The following is a 26540-nucleotide window of genomic DNA, read 5'->3' as shown; positions in this document are numbered from 1 at the left end:
TACCTGCCCTGGGTGTGTTTGATGGGACAGTGTAGCGGGAGCTTTACTCTGTATTTAACCCGTGCTGTACCTGCCCTGGGAGTGTTTGATGGGACAGTTTAGAGGATGCTTTACTCTGTATCTAACCCATGCTGTACCTGCCCTGGGAGTGTTTGACGGGACAGTGTAGAGGGAGCTTTATTCTGTATCTAATCCGTGCTGTACCTGCCCTGGGAGTGTTTGATGGGACAGTGTAGAGGGAGCTTTACTCTGTATCTAACCCGTGCTGTACCTGCCCTGGGAGTGTTTGATGGGATAGTGTAGAGGGAGCTTTACTCTGTATCTAACCCGTGCTGTACCTGCCCTGGGTGTGTTTGATGGGACAGTGTAGAGGGAGCTTTACTCTGTATCTAACCCGTGCTGTACCTGCCCTGGGAGTGTTTGATGGGACAGTGTAGAGGCAGCTTTACTCCGTATCTAACCCGTGCTGTACCTGCCCTGGGAGTGTTTGATGGGACAGTGTAGAGGGAGCTTTACTCTGTATCTAACCCGTGCTGTACCTGCCCTGGCAGTGTTTGACGGGACAGTGTAGAGGGAGCTTTACTCTGTATCTAACCCGTGCTGTATCTGCCCTGGGAGTGTTTGATGGGACAGTGCAGAGGATCCTTTATTCTGTAACTAACCCATGCTGTACCTGCCCTGGGAGTGTTTGATGGGACAGTGTAGAGGATGCTTTACTCTGTATCTAACCCCGTGCTGTACCTGCCCTGGGAGTGTTTGATGGGACAGTGCAGAGGGAGCTTTACTCTGTATCTAATCCATGCTGTACCTGCCCTGGGAGTGTTTGATGGGACAGTTTAGAGGGAGCTTTACTCTGTATCTAACCTGTGCTGTACCTGCCCTGGGAGTGTTTGATGGGACAGTGTCGAGGGAGCTTTGCTCTGTATCTAACCGCGTGCTGTACCTGCCCTGGGAGTGTTTGATGGGACAGTGTAGAGGGAGCTTTACTCTGTATCTAACCTGTGCTGTACCTGCCCTGGCAGTGTTTGATGGGACAGTGTGGAGGGAGCTTTACTCTGTATCTAACCCATGCTGTGCCTGCCCTGGGAGTGTTTGATGGGACAGTTTAGAGGATGCTTTACTCTGTATCTAACCCATGCTGTACCTGCCCTGGGAGTGTTTGATGGGACAGTGCAGAGGGAGCTTTACTCTGTATCTAACCCATGCTGTACCTGCCCTGGGAGTGTTTGATGGGACAGTGTAGAGGGAGCTTCTCTCTGTATCTAACCCGTGCTGTACCTGCCCTGGGAGTGTTTGATGGGACAGTTTAGAGGGAGCTTTACTCTGTATCTAACCTGTGCTGTACCTGCCCTGGCAGTGTTTGATGGGACTGTGTAGAGGGAGCTTTACTCTGTATCTAACCCGTGCTGTAGCTGCCCTGGGAGTGTTTGATGGGACAGTGTAGAGGATGCTTTACTCTGTATCTAACCCCGTGCTGTACCTGCCCTGGGAGTGTTTGATGGGACAGTTTAGAGGATGCTTTACTCTGTATCGAACCCATGCTGTACCTGCCCTGGGAGTGTTTGATGGGACAGTGCAGAAGGAGCTTTACTCTGTATCTAATCCATGCTGTACCTGCCCTGGGAGTGTTTGATGGGACAGTGTAGAGGGAGCTTTACTCTGTATCTAACCCGTGCTGTACCTGCCCTGGCAGTGTTTGATGGGACAGTTTAGAGGGAGCTTTACTCTGTATCTAACCCGTGCTGTACCTGCCCTGGGAGTGTTTGATGGGACAGTGTAGAGGGAGCTTTACTCTGTATCTAATCCATGCTGTACCTGCCCTGGGAGTGTTTGATGGGACAGTGTAGAGGGAGCTTTACTCTGTATCTAACCCATGCTGTACCTGCCCTGGGAGTGTTTGATGGGACAGTGTAGAGGATGCTTTACTCTGTATCTAACCCATGCTGTACCTGCCCTGGGAGTGTTTGATGGGACAGTGTAGAGGCAGTTTTACTCCGTATCTAACCCGTGCTGTACCTGCCCTGGGAGTGTTTGATGGGACAGTGTAGAGGGAGCTTTACTCTGTATCTAACCCGTGCTGTACCTGCCCTGGGAGTGTTTGATGGGACAGTGTAGAGGGAGCTTTACTCTGTATCTAATCCATGCTGTACCTGCCCTGGCAGTGTTTGATGGGACAGTGTAGAGGAAGCGTTACTCTGTATCTAACCCCGTGCTGTACCTGCCCTGGGAGTGTTTGATGGGACAGTTTAGAGGATGCTTTACTCTGTATCTAACCCATGCTGTACCTGCCCTGGGAGTCTTTGACGGGACAGTGTAGAGGGAGCTTTACTCTGTATCTAACCCGTGCTGTACCTGTCCTGGGACTGTTTGATGGGACAGTGTAGAAGGACCTTTACTCTGTATCTAACCCGTGCTGTACCTGCCCTGGGAGTGTTTGATGGGACAGTGTAGAGGGAGTTTTACTCTGTATCTAACCCGTGCTGTACCTGCCCTGGGAGTGTTTGATGGGACAGTGTAGAGCGAGATTTACTCTGTATCTAACCCGTGCTGTACCTGCCCTGGGAGTGTTTGATGGGACAGTGTAGAGGGAGCTTCTCTCTGTATCTAACCCGTGCTGTACCTGCCCTGGGAGTGTTTGATGGGACAGTTTAGAGGGAGCTTTACTCTGTATCTAACCTGTGCTGTACCTGCCCTGGGAGTGTTTGATGGGACAGTGTAGAGGATGCTTTACTCTGTATCTAACCCCGTGCTGTACCTGCCCTGGGAGTGTTTGATGGGACAGTTTAGAGGATGCTTTACTCTGTATCTAACCCATGCTGTACCTGCCCTGGGAGTGTTTGATGGGACAGTGCAGAAGGAGCTTTACTCTGTATCTAATCCATGCTGTACCTGCCCTGGGAGTGTTTGATGGGACAGTTTAGAGGATGCTTTACTCTGTATCTAACCCATGCTGTACCTGCCCTGGGAGTGTTTGACGGGACAGCGTAGAGGGAGCTTTACTCTGTATCTAATCCATGCTGTACCTGCCCTGGGAATGTTTGATGGGACAGTTTAGAGGGAGCTTTGCTCTGTATCTAACCTGTGCTGTACCTGCCCTGGCAGTGTTTGATGGGACAGTTTAGAGGGAGCTTTACTCTGTACCTAACCTGTGCTGTACCTGCCCTGGGAGTGTTTGATGGGACAGTGTAGAGGATGCTTCACTCTGTATCTAACCCGTGCTGTACCTGCCCTGGGAGTGTTTGATGGGACAGTGTGGAGGGAGCTTTACTCTGTATCTAACCCATGCTGTACCTGCCCTGGGAGTGTTTGATGGGACAGTGTAGAGGGAGCTTTGCTCTGTATCTAACCGCGTGCTGTACCTGCCCTGGGAGTGTTTGGTGGGACAGTGTAGAGGGAGCGTTACTCTGTATCTAACCCCGTGCTGTAGCTGCCCTGGCAGTGTTTGATGGGACAGTTTAGAGGATGCTTTACTCTGTATCTAACCCATGCTGTACCTGCCCTGGGAGTGTTTGATGGGACAGTGCAGAGGGAGCTTTACTCTGTATCTAACCCCGTGCTGTACCTGCCCTGGGAGTGTTTGATGGGACAGTGTAGAGGGAGCTTTACTCTGTATCTAACCCGTGCTGTACCTCCACTGGGAATGTTTGATGGGACAGTGTAGAGGGAGCTTTACTCTGTATCTAACCCCGTGCTGTACCTGCACTGGGAATGTTTGATGGGACAGTGTAGAGCGAGATTTACTCTGTATCTAACCCGTGCTGTACCTGCCCTGGGAGTGTTTGATGGGACAGTGTAGAGGGAGCTTTACTCTGTATCTAACCCATGCTGTACCTGCCCTGGGAGTGTTTGATGGGACAGTGTAGAGGGAGCTTTACTCTGTATCTAACCAGTGCTGTACCTGCCCTGGGAGTGTTTGATGGGACAGTGCAGAGGGAGCTTTACTCTGTATCTAACCCGTGCTGTAGCTGCCCTGGGAGTTTTTGATGGGACAGTGTAGAGGGAGCTTTACTCTGTATCTAACCCGTGCTGTACCTGCCCTGGGAGTGTTTGATGGGACAGTGTAGAGGGAGCTTCTCTCTGTATCTAACCCGTGCTGTACCTGCCCTGGGAGTGTTTGATGGGACAGTTTAGAGGGAGCTTTACTCTGTATCTAACCTGTGCTGTACCTGCCCTGGGAGTGTTTGATGGGACAGTGTAGAGGATGCTTTACTCTGTATCTAACCCCGTGCTGTACCTGCCCTGGGAGTGTTTGATGGGACAGTTTAGAGGATGCTTTACTCTGTATCTAACCCATGCTGTACCTGCCCTGGGAGTGTTTGATGGGACAGTGCAGAAGGAGCTTTACTCTGTATCTAATCCATGCTGTACCTGCCCTGGGAGTGTTTGATGGGACAGTTTAGAGGATGCTTTACTCTGTATCTAACCCATGCTGTACCTGCCCTGGGAGTGTTTGACGGGACAGCGTAGAGGGAGCTTTACTCTGTATCTAATCCATGCTGTACCTGCCCTGGGAATGTTTGATGGGACAGTTTAGAGGGAGCTTTGCTCTGTATCTAACCTGTGCTGTACCTGCCCTGGCAGTGTTTGATGGGACAGTTTAGAGGGAGCTTTACTCTGTACCTAACCTGTGCTGTACCTGCCCTGGGAGTGTTTGATGGGACAGTGTAGAGGATGCTTTACTCTGTATCTAACCCGTGCTGTACCTGCCCTGGGAGTGTTTGATGGGACAGTGTGGAGGGAGCTTTACTCTGTATCTAACCCATGCTGTACCTGCCCTGGGAGTGTTTGATGGGACAGTGTAGAGGGAGCTTTGCTCTGTATCTAACCGCGTGCTGTACCTGCCCTGGGAGTGTTTGGTGGGACAGTGTAGAGGGAGCGTTACTCTGTATCTAACCCCGTGCTGTAGCTGCCCTGGCAGTGTTTGATGGGACAGTTTAGAGGATGCTTTACTCTGTATCTAACCCATGCTGTACCTGCCCTGGGAGTGTTTGATGGGACAGTGCAGAGGGAGCTTTACTCTGTATCTAACCCCGTGCTGTACCTGCCCTGGGAGTGTTTGATGGGACAGTGTAGAGGGAGCTTTACTCTGTATCTAACCCGTGCTGTACCTCCACTGGGAATGTTTGATGGGACAGTGTAGAGGGAGCTTTACTCTGTATCTAACCCCGTGCTGTACCTGCACTGGGAATGTTTGATGGGACAGTGTAGAGCGAGATTTACTCTGTATCTAACCCGTGCTGTACCTGCCCTGGGAGTGTTTGATGGGACAGTGTAGAGGGAGCTTTACTCTGTATCTAACCCATGCTGTACCTGCCCTGGGAGTGTTTGATGGGACAGTGTAGAGGGAGCTTTACTCTGTATCTAACCAGTGCTGTACCTGCCCTGGGAGTGTTTGATGGGACAGTGCAGAGGGAGCTTTACTCTGTATCTAACCCGTGCTGTAGCTGCCCTGGGAGTTTTTGATGGGACAGTGTAGAGGGAGCTTTACTCTGTATCTAACCCGTGCTGTACCTGCCCTGGGAGTGTTTGATGGGACAGTGTAGAGGGAGCTTTACTCTGTATCTAACCCGTGCTGTACCTGCCCTGGGAGTGTTTGATGGGACAGTGTAGAGGGAGCTTTACTCTGTATCTAACCCATGCTGTACCTGCCCTGGGAGTGTTTGATGGGACAGTGTAGAGGGAACTTTACTCTGTATCTAACCCGTGCTGTACCTGCCCTGGGGGTGTTTGATGGGACAGTGTAGAGGAAGCTTTACTCTGTATCTAACCTGTGCTGTACCTGCCCTGGGAGTATTTGATGGGACAGTGCAGAGGGAGCTTTACTCTGTATCTAATCCGTGCTGTACCTGCCCTGGGGGTGTTTGATGGGACAGTGTAGAGGGAGCTTTACTCTGTATCTAATCCGTGCTGTACCTGCCCTGGGGGTGTTTGATGGGACAGTGTAGAGGGAGCTTTACTCTGTATCTAACCCGTGCTGTACCTGCCCTGGGGGTGTTTGATGGGACACTGGGAGGCTGAATTTCCCCAGCACTGACGTTGCACGTTTGTTGGTCAACCAACACCACCCAGAGCAGGCTGACACAATGGCCTCTTTTGTCAGCTGACACCTCAAGAACAGTCAGCCCCCTTTCAGTAGGGAGCAGAGAATGTGGGATGGGGGGAATGGGGGGGAAGGGAGGGGAATGGGAGGGGACAGAATGAGAATCTAAAACTACCACAGCAAGGATTTGAAGTGCTTCAGAGACTCACAGTAGTTGCAGTTGGTCCTGTCTCCGAATCAGTGCGTTTTTCTTATTCACCAGTACGAACCACTCCTGGATTAACTCTTCCTCCTTCATCCTGCTGCTCCCTGGAACCATCAATTATTGTTGCATTTCAGAACAAGAAACTGAGCTTCAACTCCCCCGTCGGGGATCTCACCTTCTGAGGGCTACCAGTGATCTCCCACAGACAGACGGGAGGGAGGTGAGTGTGAGTGTGAGCGTACAGAGACACACCACTCGCACACTGACACACGTGTGCACAGTTCAGGGGCAGGCACACTGAGATACAGAGATATTCCCCATCACATCTCCCCCACACTCCCTCCCCTCTCCACCCCCCCCTCCCCCACCCTCCCCTCCCCCCTCTCCCACACCCTCCCCTCCCCCCTCTCCCACACCCTCCCCTCCCCCCTCTCCCACACCCTCCCCCTCCCCCTCTCCCACACCCTCCCCCTCCCCCTCCCCTCTTCCCCCCTCCCATCCCTCTCCCCCACCCTCCCGCCTCTCCCCCACCCCTCTCGCCTCTCCCCCCACCCCCTCTCCCCCCTCGCCCCCTCCCTCTCTCTCCCCCCTCCTCTCCCCCCTCCCTCTCCTCTCCCTCCTCGCTCTCCTCTCCCCCCCTCCCTCTCCCTCTCCTCCTTCCTCTCCCCTCTCTCCTCTCCCTCTCCCGCTGCCCCCTCTCCCTCTCCTCTCCCCCTCCTCCTTCCTCTCCCCTCTCTCCTCTCCCTCTCCCGCTCCCCCCTCTCCCTCTCCTCTCCCCCTCTCCCTCCGCTCCCCCCTCTCCCTCTCCCCCCTCCTCTCCCTCTCCCCCTCTCCCTCCGCTCCCCCCCTCTCCCTCTGCCCCCTCCTCTCCCTCTCCCCTCCCCTCCCCTCCCTCTTCTCCCTCTCCCCCCTCCTCTCCTCCCTCTCCCCCCTCGTCTCCCTCTCCCCCCCAGTTCACTCACCGGCATTCATGATGTTCCGCAGTTCCGTCTCGACGACGGCCGCGCGGGAGTCGATGTGCTTCTGCTCGCTCTCCAGCGCGCTCAGTTCCCCAAGCACGTACTGACTGGTGTCCCGGAACCTCTGGGGGCAGACACACACTGGTCAGCTTCGAGCGGTGGAATGGGCGAGGCACATAATGCAGGCGGCATTCAGTGCCCACTAGTACTGTACCCCAGGGTTGTACAGTGACGGACCTGTACCCACCTGTACTGTACCCCGGTGTTATACACTGACAGACCTGTACCGACCAGTACTGTACCAGTTATACAGTGACAGACCTGTACCCACCAGTACTGTACCCCAGTGTTATACAGTGGCAGACCTGTACCCACCAGTACTGTACCCCAGTGTTATACAGCGACAGACCTGTACCCACCAGTACTGTACCCCAGTGTTATACAGTGACAAACCTGTACCCACCAGTATTGTACCCGTGTTATACAGGGACAGACCTGTACACAGCAGTGCTGTACCCCAGTGTTATACAGTGACAGACCTGTACCCACCGGTACTGTACCCCAGTGTTATACAGTGACAGACCTGTACCCACCAGTACTGTACCCCAGTGTTATACAGTGACAGACCTGTACCCACCAGAACTGTACCCGTGTTAGTGACAGACCTGTACCCACCAGTACTTTACCCCAGTGTTATACAGTGACAGACCTGTACCCACCATTACTCTACCCCCAGTGTTATACAGTGACAGACCTGTACCCACCAGTATTGTACCCGTGTTATAGTGACAGACCTGTACCTACCAGTACTGTACCCCAGTGTTATACAGTGACAGACCTGTACCCACCATTACTGTACCCCCAGTGTTATACAGTGACAGACCTGTGCCCACCAGTACTGTACCCGTGTTATACAGTGACAGACCTGTACCCACCAGTATTGTACCCCAGTGTTATACAGTGACAGACCCGTACCCACCAGTACTGTTTGGGGCAGCACGGTGGCACAGTGGTTAATACTGTTGCCTCACAGCGCCAGGGACCCGGGTTCAAATCCGGCCTCGGGTGACTGTCTGTGTGGAGTTTGCACATTCTCCCCGTGTTTGCGTGGGTTTCCTCCGGGTGCTCCGGTTTCCTCCCACAGTCCAAAGATGTGCGGGTTAGGTTGATTGGCCATGATAAAAAATTGACCCTTAGTGTTAGGGGGGATTAAATACGTGGGGTTACGGGGATAGGGCTTGGGTGGGATGGCTGTCGGTGTAGGGACCGGGTGCTAGGGTTTAGATGATCAGCCATGATCTCGTTGAATGGCAGAGCAGGCTCGAAGGGCCGAATGGCCTACTGCTGCTCCTATCTTCTATGTTTCTATGTTTCTACCCCAGTGTTATACAGTGACAGACCTGTACCCACCAGTACTGTACACCAGTGTTATACAGCGACAGGCCTGTACCCACCAGTACTGTACCCCAGTGTTATACAGTGACAGACCTGCACCCACCAGTACTGTACCAGTTATACAGTGACAGACCTGTACCCACCAGTACTGTACCCCAGTGTTAGTGACAGACCTGTACCCACCAGTACTGTACCCCAGTGTTATACAGCGACAGACCTGTACCCACCAGTATTGTACCCGTGTTATACAGCGACAGACCTGTACCCACCAGAACTGTACCCGTGTTAGTGACAGACCTGTACCCACCAGTATTGTACCCGTGTTATACAGTGACAGACCTGTACCCACCAGTATTGTACCCGTGTTATACAGTGACAGACCTGTACCCACCAGTATTGTACCCGTGTTATACAGCGACAGACCTGTACCCACCAGTACTGTATCCCAGTGTTAGTGACAGACCTTGACCCACCAGTACTGTACCCCCAGTGTTATACCGTGACAGATCTGTACCCACCAGTACAGTACCCCAGTGTTATACAGTGACAGACGTGTACCCACCAGTACAGTACCCCCGTGTTATAGTGACAGACCTGTACCTACCAGTACTGTACCCCAGTGTTATACAGTGACAGACCTGTACCCACCATTACTGTACCCCCAGTGTTATACAGTGACAGACCTGTGCCCACCAGTACTGTACCCGTGTTATACAGTGACAGACCTGTACCCACCAGTACTGTACCCCAGTGTTATACAGTGACAGACCTGCACCCACCAGTACTGTACCAGTTATACAGTGACAGACCTGTACCCACCAGTACTGTACCCCAGTGTTAGTGACAGACCTGTACCCACCAGTACTGTACCCCAGTGTTATACAGCGACAGACCTGTACCCACCAGTATTGTACCCCAGTGTTATACAGCGACAGACCTGTACCCACCAGAACTGTACCCGTGTTAGTGACAGACCTGTACCCACCAGTATTGTACCCGTGTTATACAGTGACAGACCTGTACCCACCAGTATTGTACCCGTGTTATACAGTGACAGACCTGTACCCACCAGTATTGTACCCGTGTTATACAGCGACAGACCTGTACCCACCAGTACTGTATCCCAGTGTTAGTGACAGATCTGTACCCACCAGTACAGTACCCCAGTGTTATACAGTGACAGACGTGTACCCACCAGTACAGTACCCCAGTGTTATACACTGACAGACCTGTACCCACCAGTACTGTACCCCAGTGTTATACAGTGACAGACCTGTACCCACCAGTACTGTACCCCAGGGTTATACAGTGACAGACCTGTACCCACCAGTACTGTACCAGTTATACAGGGACAGACCTGTACCCACCAGTACTGTACCCCAGGGTTATACACTGACAGACCTGTACCCACCAGTACTGTACCCGTGTTATACACTGACAGACCTGTACCCACCAGTACTGTACCCCAGTGATATACAGTGACAGACCTGTACCCACTAGTACTGTACCCCAGTGTTATACAGTGACAGACCTGTACCCACCAGTACTGTACCCCAGGGTTATACAGTGACAGACCTGTACCCACCAGTACTGTACCAGTTATACAGGGACAGACCTGTACCCACCAGTACTGTACCCCAGGGTTATACACTGACAGACCCATACCCACCAGTACTGTACCCGTGTTATACAGTGACAGACCTGTACCCACCAGTACTGTACCCGTGTTATACAGCGACAGACCTGTACCCACCAGTACTGTACCCGTGTTATACAGTGACAGACCCGTACCCACCAGTACTGTACCCCAGTATTATACAGTGACAGACCTGTACCCACCAGTACTGTACCCCACTGTTATACAGTGAGAGACCTGTACCCACCAGTACTGTACCCCAGGTTTATACAGGGACAGACCTGTACCCACCAGTACTGGACCCGTGTTATACAGGGACAGACTTGTACCCACCAGTTCTGTACCCCAGTGTTATACAGTGACGACCTGTACCCACCAGTACTGTACCCCAGTGTTATACAGTGACAGACCTGTACCCACCAGTACTGTGCCCCAGTGTTATACAGTGACAGACCTGTACCCACCAGTACTGTACCCCAGTGTTAGTGACAGACCTGTACCCACCAGTACTGTACCCCACTGTTATACAGTGAGAGACCTGTACCCACCAGTACTGTACCCCAGGTTTATACAGGGACAGACCTGCACCTACCAGTACTGTACCCATGTTATACAGTGACAGACCTGTACCCACGAGCATTGTACCCCAGTGTTATACAGTGACAGACCTGTACCCACCAGTACTGTACCCATGTTATACAGCAACAGACCCGTACCCACCAGTACTGTACCCCAGTGTTATACAGTGACAGAACTGTACCCACCAGCACTGTACCCGTGTTATACAGTGACAGACGTGTACCCACCAGTACTGTACCCCAGTGTTATACACTGACAGACCTGCACCCACCAGTACTGTACCCCAGTGTTATACAGTGACAGACCTGTACCCACCAGTACTGTATCCCAGTGTTATACAGGGACAGACTGTAACCACCAGTACTGTATCCCAGTGTTATACGGCGACAGACCTGTACCCACCAGTACTGTACCCGTGTTATACAGGGACAGACCTGTACCCACCAGTACTGTACCCGTGTTATACAGGGACAGACCTGTACCCACCAGTACTGTACCCGTGTTATACAGTGACAGAGCTGTACCCACCAGTACTGTACCCCAGGGTTATACACCGACAGACCCGTACCCACCAGTACTGTACCCGTGTTATACAGTGACAGACCTGTACCCACCAGTACTGGACCCGTGTTATACAGTGACAGACCTGTACCCACCAGTACTGTACCCGTGTTATACAGGGACAGACCTGTACCCACCAGTACTGTACCCCAGGGTTATACAGTGACAGACCTGTACCCACCAGTACTGTACCCCAGTGTTATACAGCGACAGACCTGTACCCACCAGTACTGTACCCCAGTGTTATACAGCGACAGACCTGTACCCACCAGTACTGTACCCCAGTGTTATACAGCGACAGACCTGTACCAACCAGTACTGTACCCCAGTGTTATACAGCGACAGACCTGTACCCACCAGTACTGTACCAGTGTTATACAGCGACAGACCTGTACCCACCAGTACTGTGCCCCAGTGTTATACAGCGACAGACCTGTACCCACCAGTACTGTACCCCAGTGTTATACAGTGACAGACCTGTACCCACCAGTACTGTACCCCAGTGTTATACAGTGACAGACCTGCACCCACCAGTACTGTACCCCAGTGTTATACAGTGACAGACCTGTACCCACCAGTACTGTACCCCAGTGTTATACAGTGACAGACCTGTACCCACCAGTACTGTACCCCAGTGTTATACAGCGACAGACCTGTACCCACCAGTACTGTACCCCAGTGTTATACAGCGACAGACCTGTACCCACCAGTACTGTACCCCAGGGTTATACAGTGACAGACCTGTACCCACCAGTACTGTATCCCAGTGTTATACAGTGAGAGACCTGTACCCACCAGTACTGTACCCCAGTGTTATACAGTGACAGACCTGTACCCACCAGTACTATATCCCAGTGTTATACAGCGACAGACCTGTACCCACCAGTACTGTACCCCAGTGTTATACAGGGACAGACCTGTACCCACCAGGACTGTATCCCAGTGTTATACACTGACAGACCTGTACCCACCATTACTGTACCCGTGTTATACAGTGACAGACCTGTACCCACCAGTACTGTACCCCAGGGTTATACACTGACAGACCTGTACCCACCAGTACTGTATCCCAGTGTTATACACTGACAGACCTGTACCCACCAGTACTGTACCCGTGTTATACACTGACAGACCCGTACCCACCAGTACTGTACCCGTGTTATACAGCGACAGACCTGTACCCACCAGTACAGTACCCCAGTGTTATACAGTGACAGACCTCTACCCACCAGTACTGTACCCCAGTGTTATACAGTGACAGACCCGTACCCACCAGAACTGTACCCGTGTTATACAGCGACAGACCTGTACCCACCAGTACAGTACCCCAGTGTTATACAGTGACAGACCTGTACCCACCAGTACAGTACCCCAGTGTTATACAGTGACAGACCTGTACCCACCAGTACAGTACCCCAGTGTTATACAGTGACAGACCTGTACCCACCAGTACTGTACCCGTGTTATACAGCGACAGACCTGTACCCACCAGTACAGTACCCCAGTGTTATACAGTGACAGACCCGTACCCACCAGTACTGTACCCGTGTTATACAGCGACAGACCTGTACCCACCAGTACAGTACCCCAGTGTTATACAGTGACAGACCTGTACCCACCAGTACAGTACCCCAGTGTTATACAGTGACAGACCTGTACCCACCAGTACTGTACCTCAGGGTTATACAGTGACAGACCTGTACCCACCAGTACAGTACCCCAGTGTTATACAGTGACAGACCTGTACCCACCAGTACTGTACCCCAGTGTTATACAGCGACAGACCTGTACCCACCAGTACTGTACCCCAGTGTTATACAGCGACAGACCTGTACCCACCAGTACTGTACCCCAGGGTTATACAGTGACAGACCTGTACCCACCAGTACTGTATCCCAGTGTTATACAGTGAGAGACCTGTACCCACCAGTACTGTACCCCAGTGTTATACAGTGACAGACCTGTACCCACCAGTACTATATCCCAGTGTTATACAGCGACAGACCTGTACCCACCAGTACTGTACCCCAGTGTTATACAGGGACAGACCTGTACCCACCAGGACTGTATCCCAGTGTTATACACTGACAGACCTGTACCCACCATTACTGTACCCGTGTTATACAGTGACAGACCTGTACCCACCAGTACTGTACCCCAGGGTTATACACTGACAGACCTGTACCCACCAGTACTGTATCCCAGTGTTATACACTGACAGACCTGTACCCACCAGTACTGTACCCGTGTTATACACTGACAGACCCGTACCCACCAGTACTGTACCCGTGTTATACAGCGACAGACCTGTACCCACCAGTACAGTACCCCAGTGTTATACAGTGACAGACCTGTACCCACCAGTACTGTACCCCAGTGTTATACAGTGACAGACCCGTACCCACCAGAACTGTACCCGTGTTATACAGCGACAGACCTGTACCCACCAGTACAGTACCCCAGTGTTATACAGTGACAGACCTGTACCCACCAGTACAGTACCCCAGTGTTATACAGTGACAGACCTGTACCCACCAGTACAGTACCCCAGTGTTATACAGTGACAGACCTGTACCCACCAGTACTGTACCCGTGTTATACAGCGACAGACCTGTACCCACCAGTACAGTACCCCAGTGTTATACAGTGACAGACCCGTACCCACCAGTACTGTACCCGTGTTATACAGCGACAGACCTGTACCCACCAGTACAGTACCCCAGTGTTATACAGTGACAGACCTGTACCCACCAGTACAGTACCCCAGTGTTATACAGTGACAGACCTGTACCCACCAGTACTGTACCCCAGTGTTATACAGTGACAGACCTGTACCCACCAGTACTGTACCTCAGGGTTATACAGTGACAGACCTGTACCCACCAGTACAGTACCCCAGTGTTATACAGTGACAGACCTGTACCCACCAGTACTGTACCCCAGTGTTATACAGTGACAGACCTGTACCCCCCAGTACTGTACCTCAGGGTTATACAGCACAGCCCTAAGATTGGACGGACACAGCCTCGAGTTCCTTCTGCTGCTCACAATCTCTCTCCTTCTCACTATGCCAGTCGCCACCACCCCCCTCCCCCCCAACTGCTGCTGAAACCTATGTGCATGCTGTTGCCAAGAGAGACATGGTCAACTGTGATGCCCCCTGTGGCCGAATATCCGGTGGATGTTCCTTTTCTTGGCCAGTGGGGTGAAGAGCGGGGACTGATGGGGGGGAAGCGGCCCCGGGAAGGAGGCCAGCGCCTCGGGTGCAGTACGTACCGGAGTGTCCTCCTCGGCCTTGGTCTCGGGAACATTCTCCTTCTCCCGAGCCCGCTGCTCCTGCAACGACTTCTGCCTCTTCATCTCTGCGGGTCAGCGGTAAACAAAGTTAAGCCGTGAACGGCAACAGCAGCCGCTCCTGAGCGGGGTGTTAGTAAAATTCTGGTCTCCATACTACACAAAGTATATCGAGGCACTGGAGAAGGTGCGAAAAAGATTTACTTGAATGATACCAGAACTAAGATTTTCTACCTATCAGGAAAGTTTGAACAGGCTGGGGCTCTTGTCTCTAGAAAATAGCAGACTGAGGGGTGACCTGATCGAGGCCTTTAAGATTGTGAAAGGGTTTGATAGGGTCGACGTAGAGAAGATGTTTCCACTTGTGGGGGAGACCAGAACTAGGGGCCATCAATATAAGATCGTCACTAATAAATCCAATCGGGAATTCAGGAGAAACTTCTTTACCCAGAGAGTGGTGAGAATGTGGAACTCGCTGCCACAGGGAGTGGTTGAGGCGAATAGTATCGATGCATTTAAGGGGAAGCTCGATAAACACACGAGGGAGAAAGGAATAGAAGGATATGTTGATGGGGTGAGATGAAGAGGGGTGGGAGGAGGCTCAAGTGGAGCATAAACACCAGCATGCACCAGCTGGGCGGAATGGCCTGTTTCTGTGGTGTATATATTACTATGTGATACACAAATCGTTGAAGGTGGCAGGACAAGTTGAGAAGTCGGTTAAAAAGGCATACGGGATCCTGGGCTTTATCAATTGAGGAATAGAGTACAAAAGCAAGGAAGTTATGCTAAACCTTTATAAAACACTGGTTCGGCCCCAGCTGGCGTATTGTGGCCAGTTCTGGGCACCGCACTTTAGGAAGGATGTCAAGGCCTTGGAGAGGGTGTGGAGGAGGTTTTCCAGAATGATACAGGGATGAGAGACTTCAGTTACGTGGAGAGACTGGAGAAGCTGGGGTTGTTCTCCTTAGAGCAGAGAAGGATAAGTGGAGATTTAATAGAGGTGTTCAAAATCATGAGGGGTTTTGATCGAGTGAATAAGGAGAAACTGTTTCCAGTGGCAGGAGGGTCGGTAGCCAGAGGATACAGATTTAAGATAATTGGCAAAAGAACCAGAGGGGAGATGAGGAGAATGTTTTTACGCAGCGAGTTGTTGTGATCCGGAATGCGCTGCCTGAAAGGGCGGTGGAAGCAGATTCAATAGTAACTTTCAAAAGGGAATTGGAGAAATATTTGAAAAGCAAAAAATTTGCAGGGCTACAGGGAAAGGGCGGGGGAGAGTGGGGCTAATTGGAGAGCTCTTTCAAACAGCCGGCACAGGCATGATGGGCCGAATGGCCTCCTTCCGTGCTGTGAGATTCTACGACTGATCCCCTCCGCTAAATGCTGACGGATGTCGGATTGACGTCAGTGCTGTCTCAGGAGTGGTAGCAACTCCCAGAGTCGCGCTGATCCAGACCATAGTAAGCAGCACAAAGCAAGACCGGAGTCTGCTCTCGGGCCCCATGGAGCCTCAGCCTTCGGGGGGGCGGGGCGGGGGGGGGGGGGAGGGCAGTTGGGGAGATAGATCTGGTTGCATACGGACCGAACGAAAGAGACTCCCCACCAACCCTCCGTCTTTCCCTCGCCTCTGAGCGAGATACACAATGGCGCTCCCCCCCGCCCCCCCACCACCGCGCTCAGACGTGTACCCGTAAGGATGGCACAGCCAACGTACCTGGGCGCGGCTCCGTGTCTTGGTGGGCTCTGCCCTGCCCAGGCGAAGGCAGCTTGGTACCAGGCTCGGGGGAGATTTCGATCTGCACCTCAGTAACGTCCAGCTGTGGAGCCGGGGAACAAAAGTCAAAGAATCAGGCGTAGCTCACGGCGGGAGCGGTCTTGGAGCAGATCCTCAGGGTGTCCAAACGTTCTCGCCTCAGCAGGGGCTAAATTTAGGCCCACACTTCCGGTACCAGTACTTGAGGTCGGAGGTGCCGGCTTTCGGGTGAGACGTTGAACTTGAGGCCCCGTCTGCCCTCTCAGGGTGGGACGTAAAAGATCCCGCAGCCACTATTGGAAGAAGAGCAGGGGGGAGTTCTCCCCGGTGCCCTGGGCCAATATTTATCCCTCAACCAACATCACTAAAATACAGGTCATTGTCACGTTGCTGTTTTGTGGGAGCTTGCTGTGTGCAAATTGGCTGCCGCGTTTCCTACATTACAAAATGTAGGAAGGTTATGCTTCAATTATACAGGGCATTGGTGAGACCACACCTGGAGTACTGTGTACAGTATTGGTCTCCTTATTTAAGGAAGGATGTAAATGCGTTGGAAGCAGTTCAGAGAAGGTTTACCAGACTAACACCTGGAATGGGCGGGTTGTCTTATGAGGAAAGGTTGGACAGGCTGGGCTTGTATCCGCTGGAGTTTCGAAGAGTAAGAGGTGACTTGATTGAAACATATAAGATCCTGAGGGATCTGGACAGGGTGGATGTGAAGAGGATGTTTCCTCTTGTGGGAGAATCTAGAACTAGGGGTCACTGTTTAAAAATAAGGGGTCGCCCATTTAAGACGGAGATGAGGAGAAATTTTTTCTCACAGAGGGTGGTGAGTCTGTGGAACTCTCTTCCTCAGAGGGCGGTGGAAGCGGAGTCTTTGAATATTTTTAAGGCAGAGGTAGATAGATTCTTGGTGAGCAGGGGGGTGAAAGGTTATCGGGGGTAGGCGGGAATGTGGAGTAATCAGATCAGCCACAATCTTATTGAGTGGCGGAACAGGTTCAAGGGGGCGAATGGCCTACTCCTGCTCCTAATTCGTATGTTCGTATGTAACAGTGACTACACTTCAAAAAGTACTTCATTGGCTGTAAAGTGCTTTCGGAAGTCCGGAGGTCGTGAAAGACGCTATAGAAATGCAAGTCCTTTATTTCTTTTAAGGGACACCGATAAAAAATCTAAACGCAAAGCCTCAAATTCTATACGGAGTGTGATGGTTATGGTACTGGACGAGTAATCCAGAGGCCTGGACTAGTAACCAAGGAAATGCGAGTTCTGTCATTCTGAAATTTGAATTCAGTTTAAATAAATCCGGAAACAACAAACTGGTATCAGTAAAAGTGACCGTGAGGTATCAGATTGCCGTAAAAGCCCAACTGGTTCACTAATGTCCTTTAGGGGAGGAAACATAGGAATTAGGAGCAGGAGTCGGCCATTCGGCCCCTCGAGCCTGCTCCGCAATTCAATAAGATCATGACTGACCTTCTACCTCATCTCCACTTTCCCACACTATCCCCATATCCTTTGATTCCCTTAATATTCAAAAATCTATCGATCTCAGCCCTGAATATACTCAACGACTGAGCCTCCACAGCCCTCTGGGGTAGAGAATTCCAAAGATTCACCACCCTCTGAGTGAAGAAATTTCTCCTCATCTCAGTCCTAAATGGCCGACCCCTCATTCTGAGACTGTGACCCCTGGTTCTAGACTCCCCAGCCAGGGGGAAACATCCTCCCTGCATCTACCCTGTCAAGCCCTGTAAGAATTTTGTATGTTTCAATGAGATCACCTCTCATTCTTCTAAACTCTAGAGAATATAGGCCTAGTCTACTCAATCTCTCCTCATAGGACAATCCCCCCATCCCAGGAACCAGTCTGGTGAACCTTCGTTGCACTCCCTCTGTGGCAAGTATATCCTTCCTTACGTAAGGAGACCAAAACTGTGCACAATACTCCAGGTGTGGTCTCACCAGGACCCTATATAATTGCAGTAAGACATCTTTGCTCAAATCTGGTCTGGGCCTATATGTGACTCCACTCCCACACCAATATGCTTGACTCTTAACTGACCCTCTGAAGTGGCCAGTCAGTTGCATCAAACTGGAGACAGCCAGTAATCGCCCCCCGTGTCCCGAGAATGAATAAACATCGAATTCAAAGAATATGAAGACAGACACACCCTGGGGGTGAGTGACTTTTTTTTTTATTCGTTTATAGGAACAGGGCGTCGCTGGCAAGGCCCAGCATTTATTGCCCATCCCTAATTGCCGCCTTCTTGAACCGTTGCAGTCCGTGTGGTGAAGGTGCTCCCACAGTGCTGTTAGGGAGTTCCAGGATTTTGACCCAGCGACGATGAAGGAACGCACGATATGTTTCCAAGTCAGGATGGTGTGTGACTTGGAGGGGAACTTGGAGGTGGTGGTGTTCCCATGCGCCTGCTGCCCTTGTCCTTCTAGGTGGAGGAGGTCACGGGTTTGGGAGGTGCTGCCGAAGAAGCCTTGGCGAGTTGCTGCAGTGCATCTTGTAGATGGTGCACACTGCAGCCACGGTATGCCGGTGGTGGAGGGAGTGAATGTTTAAGGTGGTGGATGGGGTGCCAATCAAGTGGGCTGCTTTGTCCTGGATGGTGTCGAGCTTCTTGAGTGTTGTTGGAGCTGCACTCATCCAGGCAAGTGGAGAGTATTCCATCACACTCCTGACTTGTGCCTTGTAGATGGTGGAAAGGCTTTGGGGAGTCAGGAGGTGAGACACTCGCTGCAGAACACCCAGCCTCTGGCCTGCTCTTATTGCCACAGTATTTATGTGGCTGATCCAGTTAAGTTTCTGGTTAATGGTGACCCCCAGGATGTTGATGGAGGGGGATTGGGCGATGGTAATGCAATTGAATGTCAAGGGGAAGTGGTTAGACTCTCGCTTGTTGGAGATAGTCATTGCCTGGCACTTCTGTGGCACGATAGTTACCTGCCACTTGTCAGCCCAAGCCTGAACGTCGTCCAGGTCTTGTTGCATGCGGGCATGGACTGCTTCATTATCTGAGGAGTTGCGAATGGCGCTGAACACTGTGCAGTCATCAGCAAACATCCCCATTTCTGACCTTATGTTGGCGGGAAGGTCATTGATGAAGCAGCTGAAGATGGCTGGGCCTAGGACACTGCCCTGAGGAACTCCTGCAGCGATGTCCTGGGGCTGTGATGATTGACCTTCAACAACTACAACCATCTTCCTTGGGGGCCAGAAAGCCAGGCCTCGCAAGCCACACTCTTCATAATCCGGAGGCTTCTAGTGTAGAGTGTAGAGGGTGGGATAGTGAAAGGAAACTCGGGAGCAAGGGGTCAGGGTAAAGGGGGCACCGGGTTGGGGTTGAGGAGACAGGGTCAAGAGGGCACAGAGCCAGGGTTGAGGGGACCACAGGGCAAAGGTCAAGAGGCCACATGTTTGCGAAAGACAAGTTTCAGGGAGATGTCGATAAATGTTTCTTCACATGGCGGGAGATCGCCAGCTGTCTCCCGGAAGGGTGGTGGAAGCCTGGACTCATGCAAGAGGGAGCTGAATGGGGAGGAATGAGGAGGAGATCCCAACGGCCGAATGCTTTCATTATCCGAACCCATCTTGTTATCGGCGTCAAGGGATAATCCTGTTAGCGGGGCACAGGCTGACGGTGAACAGCTCAGCACATGACGATCAGCCCAAATAATAGACAATCGAAATAACAACAGAAAACGCTGGAAAAACGCAGCATCCGCGGAGAGAGAAACAGAGTTAACGTTTCAGGTCGAAGACCCTTCGTCAGAACTGGGGGAAAAAAAGCAGGAAAAGGGACAGATTTTAAAGCAAGTGGGGGCTGGGAAAAGGGGGAGGGGATGAAAGAACAAAGGGAAGGTCAGAGATTGGATAGAAAGCAGGAGAGATTGAGAGACATTGAGAGATATTCAAGGAACAGAGGATGGCTCGAGATGAAGTGTGAGTGGCCCTGGCGGAATGAAGGACAGCTGCCCTGTGGGAGGGAAGAGAAAAGCTCAGACGAAAGTGTGGATTAAAAAAAAGGGGGAAATATATAAATATATATATGTGTGTGTGTGTGTGTGTGTGATAGGGGCCGAGGTTATGATCTGAAATTGTTGAACTCTAGGTTGAGTCCAGAGGCCCAACCAGTCCCCATCCACCACCACCTTCCTCCGCCTGGCTGAACTTGTTCTCACATTGAACAACTTCTCCGTCTCCATCTCTGGGGATAGGTTATTGACCAACATTCACTACAAGCCCACTGACTCCCACAGCTACCTGGACTACACTTCCTCCCACCCCGCCTCCTGTAAGGACTCTATTCCATTCTCCCAGTTTCTCCGTCTCCGCCGTATCTGCTCCGACGATGCCACCTTCCACACCAGTGCTTCCGACATGTCTTCCTTTTTCCTCAACCGAGGATTCCCCTCTACCGTGGTTGACACGGCCCTCGACCGTGTCCGTTCTATCTCCCGCACTTCTGCCCTCACCCCTGCCCCTCCCTCCCGGAACCACGATAGGGTTCTCCTTGTCCTCACCTTTCACCCCACCAGCCTCCACATTCAACGGATCATCCTCCGCCATTTCCGCCACCTCCAACGTGATCCCACCACCAAACGCATCTCCCCCTCACCTCCCCTTTCAGCATTCCGTAAGGACCGCTCCCTCCGCGACACCCTAGTCCACTCCTCTACCACCCCCAGCACCCCTTGCCCTTCGCCCGGCACCTTCCTGTGCAAGCGCAGGGGATACAACACATGCCCTTATACCTCCCCCTTCCCACTGTCCAGGGCCCCAAACACTCCTTCCAGGTGAAACAGCGATTTACTTGTACTTCTTGCAATCTAGTATACTGTATTCGCTGCTCACGATGCGGTCTCCTCTACATTGGGGAGACCAAACGCAGATTGGGTGACCGCTTTGCAGAACACCTCCGTTCAGTCCGTAAGGGGGACCCCGAGCTCCCGGTGGCCTGTCACTTTAAATCACCGCCCCATTCCCACTCGGACCTCTCCGACCTCGGCCTCTTGCACTGTTCCACGGAAGCTCAGCGTAAGCTCGAGGAACAGCACCTCATCTTCCGATTAGGCACTTTACAGCCTTCCGGACTCAATATCGAGTTCAACAACTTCAGATCATAACCTCGGCCCCTATCACACACACACACTATATATATTATCCCTTTTTTTTTTAATCCACACTTTCGTCTGAGCTTTTTACTTCCCTCCCACAGGGCAGCTGTCCTTCATTCCGCCAGGGCCACTCACACTTCATCTCGAGCCATCCTCTGTTCCTTGAATATCTCTCAATGTCTCTCAATCTCTCCTGCTTTCTATCCAATCTCTGACCTTCCCTTTGTTCTTTCATCCCCTCCCCCTTTTCCCAGCCCCCACTTGCTTTAAAATCTGTCCCTTTTCCTGCTTTTTTCCCCCAGTTCTGACGAAGGGTCTTCGACCTGAAACGTTAACTCTGTTTCTCTCTCCACAGATGCTGAGTTTTTCCAGCGTTTTCTGTTGTTATTTCGATTGTCTATTATTTGGGCTGATCGTCATGTGCTGAGCTGTTCACCGTCAGCCTGTGCCCCACTAACAGGATTATCCCTTGACGCCGACAACAAGATGGGTTCGGATAATGAAAGCATTCGGCCCGTGGGATCTCCTCCTCATTCAGCTCCCTCTTGCATGAGTCCAGGCTTCCACCACCCTTCCGGGAGACAGCTGGCGATCTCCCGCCATGTGAAGAAATATTTATCGACGTCTCCCTGAAACTTGTCTTTTGCAAAAATGTGGCCTCTTGACCTTTGCCCTGTGGTCCCCTCAACCCTGGCTCTGTGCCCTCTTGACCCTGGCTCCTCAACCCCAACCCGGTGCCCCCCTTTACCCTGACCCCTTGCTCCTGAGTTTCCTTTCACTATTCCACCCTCTACACTCTACAATAGAAGCCTCCGGATTATGAAGTGTGTGGCTTGCGAGGCCTGGCTTTCTGGCCCCCAAGGAAGATGGTTGTAGTTGTTGAAGGTCAATCATCACAGCCCCAGGACATCGCTGCAGCAGTTCCTCAGGGCAGTGTCCTAGGCCCAGCCATCTTCAGCTGCTTCATCAATGACCTTCCCTCCAACATAAGGTCAGAAATGGGGATGTTCGCTGATGACTGCAAAGTGTTCAGCGCCATTCGCAACTCCACAGATAATGAAGCAGTCCATGCCCACATGCAACAGGTCCTGGACGACGTTCAGGCTTGGGCTGATAAGTGGCAGGTAACTATCGCGCCACAGAAGTGCCAGGCAATGACTATCTCCAACAAGCGAGATTCTAACCACATCTCCTTGACATTCAACGGCATTACCATCGCCCAATCCCCCTCCATCAACATCCTGGGGGTCACCATTAACCAGAAACTTAACTGGACCAGCCACATAAATACTGTGGCAACAAGAGCAGGTCAGAGGCTGGGTATTCTGCGGCGAGTGTCTCACCTCCTGACTCCCCAAAGCCTTTCCACCATCCACAAGGCACAAGTGAGGAGTGTGATGGAATACTCTCCACTTGCCTGGATGAGAGCAGCTCCAACAACACTCAAGAAGCTCGACACCATCCAGGACAAAGCAGCCCGCTTGATTGGCACCCCATCCGCCACCTTAAACATTCACTCCCTCCACCACCGGCGCACCGTGCCTGCAGCGTGTACCATCTACAAGATGCACTGCCGCAACTCGCCAAGGCTTCTTCGGCAGCACCTCCCAAACTCGCGACCTCTTCCATCTGAAAGGACAAGGGCAGCAGGCGCATGGGAACACCACCACCTCCAAGTTCCCCTCCAAGTCACACACCATCCTGACTTAGAAATATATCGGCCGTTCCTTCATCGTCGCTGAGTCAAAATCCTGGGACTCCCTCCCTAACAGCACTGTGGGAGCACCTTCACCACACGGACTGCAGCGGTTCAAGAAGGCGGCTCACCACCACCTTCTCAAGGGGCAACTAGGGATGGGCAATAAATGCTGGGCCTTGCCAGCGACACCCTCATCCCATCAACGAATAAAAAATCCCAGTCACTCACCCCCAGGGTGTGTCTGTCTTCATATTCTTTGAATTCGATGTTTATTCATTCTCGGGACGAGGGGGGTGATTACTGGCTGTCTCTAGTAGCCCTGTGGTTTGATGCAACTGACTGGCCACTTCAGAGGGTCAGTTAAGAGTCAAGCATATTGGCGTGGGAGTGGAGTCACATATAGGCCCAGACCGGGTAAGGATTGGAGCAAAGATGTCTTACTGCAATTATATAGGGCCCTGGTAAGACCACACCTGGAGTATTGGTCTCCTTACCTAAGGAAGGATATACTTGCCATAGAGGGAGTGCAGCGAAGGTTCACCAGACTGGTTCCTGGGATGGGGGGATTGTCCTATGAGGAGAGATTGAGTAGACTAGGCCCATATTCTCTGGAGTTTAGAAGAATGAGAGGTGATCTCATTGAAATATATAGGGGGAGAAATTGAGTATAGCCCCGTTTGGGGCGCCAGCCTCGCCAGGGCGCTAAAAGTAGCGCCCCGGAAGCATTCGCGGCCGCCCGCCGGAAATTGAGTGGTAGCGCCCCAAAGGGAAGCGCGGCACTACTGGAGGCGCCCCGCATCCCTCTTGGGGCGCTGCGACTGAATATCGTGGCGCAACGTGCCGCAGCGCTACACGCTGCGGCACGTCACGCTGCGGTATTGCAGGCCTTCCTCCCCTTCTTAAAGGGGAGGGGCCTTGTTCAGCGCGATCTGGGGCCCAGCTGGGCCCCCGAGGATCAAGAATGCAGGCAAAAGAGCCCGGCACCGAGGAGAAGTGCCGGGCTCTTGGAACGCAGCCGGCACTCCGCGGTTTGGGGGGGGGGGGGGCGGGAGGGGGTTCAGGAGGCCGGGGACGGGAGCGCAGGCAGGTGCTGGCAGGCGGCCAAGAACAAAAATGGCCGCCCCGCACCTCTCCTTCAATTTGCGCCTCCCCGGCCGCAGGTAGGCCCCCCTGAACCAGTCGGACATAGCGTCCGGCGGTAAATCAGGGGGCGCTTCCAAATATCGCGGCCGGGGTGTCAGCGGGGCGCTGTGCACCCTGATGACGTCATCGGTAGCAGCGCAGCGCTAACGGCTAGCGCCAGCACTAGCGTCCTGCGGAATTTAGCGGGAGGCGGGGGCAGTGCCGCGCCCGGGCGCCAGTTGGCTTGCAACCCACTTAGCGCCCTCTTAAGGGCTTGAAAGGGTAGATGCAGGGAGGATGTTTCCCCGGGCTGGGGAGTCTAGAACCCGGGGTCATAGTCTCAGAATAAGGGGTCGGCCATTTAGGACTGAGATGAGGAGAAATTTCTTCACTTAGAGGGTGGTGAACCTGTGGAATTCTCTATCACAGAAGGCTGTGGAGGCCAAGTCACTGAATATATTTAAGGAGGAGATCGATAGATTTCTTGACACAAAAGGCATCAAGGCGTATGGGGAGAGAGCGAGAATATGGTATTGAGATAGAGGATCAGCCATGATCGTGTTGAATGGTGGAGCAGGCTCGAAGGGCCGAATGCCCCACTCCTGCTCCTCTTTTTCTATGGCCCAGAAATTCGGGTCTCCACGGGTGAGTACGCACGGGGTACTCACCCGTAAGCCCAATGGAAGTGCCGGTTTCGTGCATGCACTGTGCATGCGTGGGAAACCGGCACTTCCAATCCCCTGAAAGAAGGGGTTCAGAGTTCGAACGCGTGCGCAGGAGAGGCAGCGCGTGCTCATCGAACTTCGGGTTTTTTTGCGGGTTTTCCTGGGAGGGTAAGTCTCCAGAAGTTACACATATAAAAAGCAGGTGCAAGGCCTGCTTTTTACAAGGTAAGTGGCGAATTAATTAAAATTAAAACATTTTTTCCACAGGTTTATTATTTTTAAATACTTTAAAGCAAGGTAAGTTTATTTTTTAGCCCCGTTAGAAAATAAAATTATTTTTTCAAAAATTTAAATTATTGTTTAATAGTTATTTCATGTAATTTATAGTTTATTTAAAAAGTGATTTAAAAAAAATTTATTTGAAGATTTAGTGCTGTTTTGAGGCCATAGTATTTATAAGTTTTGACAACTCTTCCTGTCAATCTTATGAATGAAGCATTCCCTGCTCCGATTGGCTCCCCATGGCCCACGTGATCCCAAGGGATGCATCGAACTAACTGAGCCCCTGGGATACGGAAGCACTGCGCGTTGGCATCGGGACCAGGCCCCGGATCGGAATTCCATGGGGGCCCACAGCTCAACGGCCAGCGCGCAAGGCAAGTGCAGGTCGGGGGCTTGCACCCGCGGGAAGCCCCCGACCCTAATTTCTGGGCATGTTTCTATCACATTGCTGTTTGTGGGCACTTGCTGTGCGCGTATTGGCTGTCACGTTGATGGGACAGTGTCAAGGTAGCTTTACTCTGTATCTAACCCGTGCTGTACCTGCCCTGGGAGTGTTTGATGGGACAGTGTAGAGGGAGCTTTACTCTGTATCTAACCCGTGCTGTACCTGCCCTGGGAGTGTTTGATGGGACAGTGTAGAGGGAGCTTTACTCTGTATCTAACCTGTGCTGTACCTGCCCTGGGAGTGTTTGATGGGACAGTGTAGAGGGAGCTTTACTCTGTATCTAACCCGTGCTGTACCTGCCCTGGGAGTGTTTGATGGGACAGTGTAGAGGGAGCTTTACTCTGTATCTAACCCGTGCTGTACCTGCCCTGGGAGTGTTTGATGGGACAGTGTAGAGGGAGCTTTACTCTGTATCTAACCCGTGCTGTACCTGCCCTGGGAGTGTTTGATGGGACAGTGTAGAGGGAGCTTTACTCTGTATCTAACCCCATGCTGTACCTGCCCTGGGAGTGTTTGATGGGACAGTGTAGAGGGAGCTTTACTCTGTATCTAACCCGTGCTGTACCTGCCCTGGGAGTGTTTGATGGGACAGTGTAGAGGGAGCTTTACTCTGTATCTAACCCGTGCTGTACCTGCCCTGGGAGTGTTTGATGGGACAGTATAGAGGGAGCTTTACTCTGTATCTAACCCGTGCTGTACCTGCCCTGGGAGTGCTGGACCACTAGCTTTTAAATTGCACAATAGAAGATTCAGAAACAAGAGCTGTATT

General features: G+C 52.1%; 1 protein-coding gene across 6 annotated transcripts in view; it reads right to left on the bottom strand.

The window, feature by feature from the left end:
• The window catches only part of LOC147092832 (EH domain-binding protein 1-like), a 118258-nt gene that overhangs the window by 9941 nt on the left and 81777 nt on the right, over nt 1-26540 (bottom strand). For all 6 annotated transcript variants that reach the window (XM_085976082.1, XM_085976083.1, XM_085976085.1 and 3 more), the window contains 4 exons: nt 16387-16489; nt 14652-14737; nt 7208-7328; nt 6250-6349 (listed from right to left, as the gene is read on the bottom strand). In XM_085976082.1, coding sequence (XP_085832208.1) covers nt 6250-6349; nt 7208-7328; nt 14652-14737; nt 16387-16489 — 410 coding nt within the window. The remainder of the gene's footprint in view (nt 1-6249; nt 6350-7207; nt 7329-14651; nt 14738-16386; nt 16490-26540) is intronic.

The sequence above is a fragment of the Somniosus microcephalus genome, unplaced genomic scaffold (genome assembly GCF_052327205.1).
Source record: "Somniosus microcephalus isolate GS21.2 unplaced genomic scaffold, FLI_Smic_1.0 unresolved_chr2, whole genome shotgun sequence".
Taxonomy (NCBI): domain Eukaryota; kingdom Metazoa; phylum Chordata; class Chondrichthyes; order Squaliformes; family Somniosidae; genus Somniosus; species Somniosus microcephalus.
Note: the sequence above shows the minus strand (reverse complement) of the source record. Positions and strands in the feature narration are given on the sequence as shown.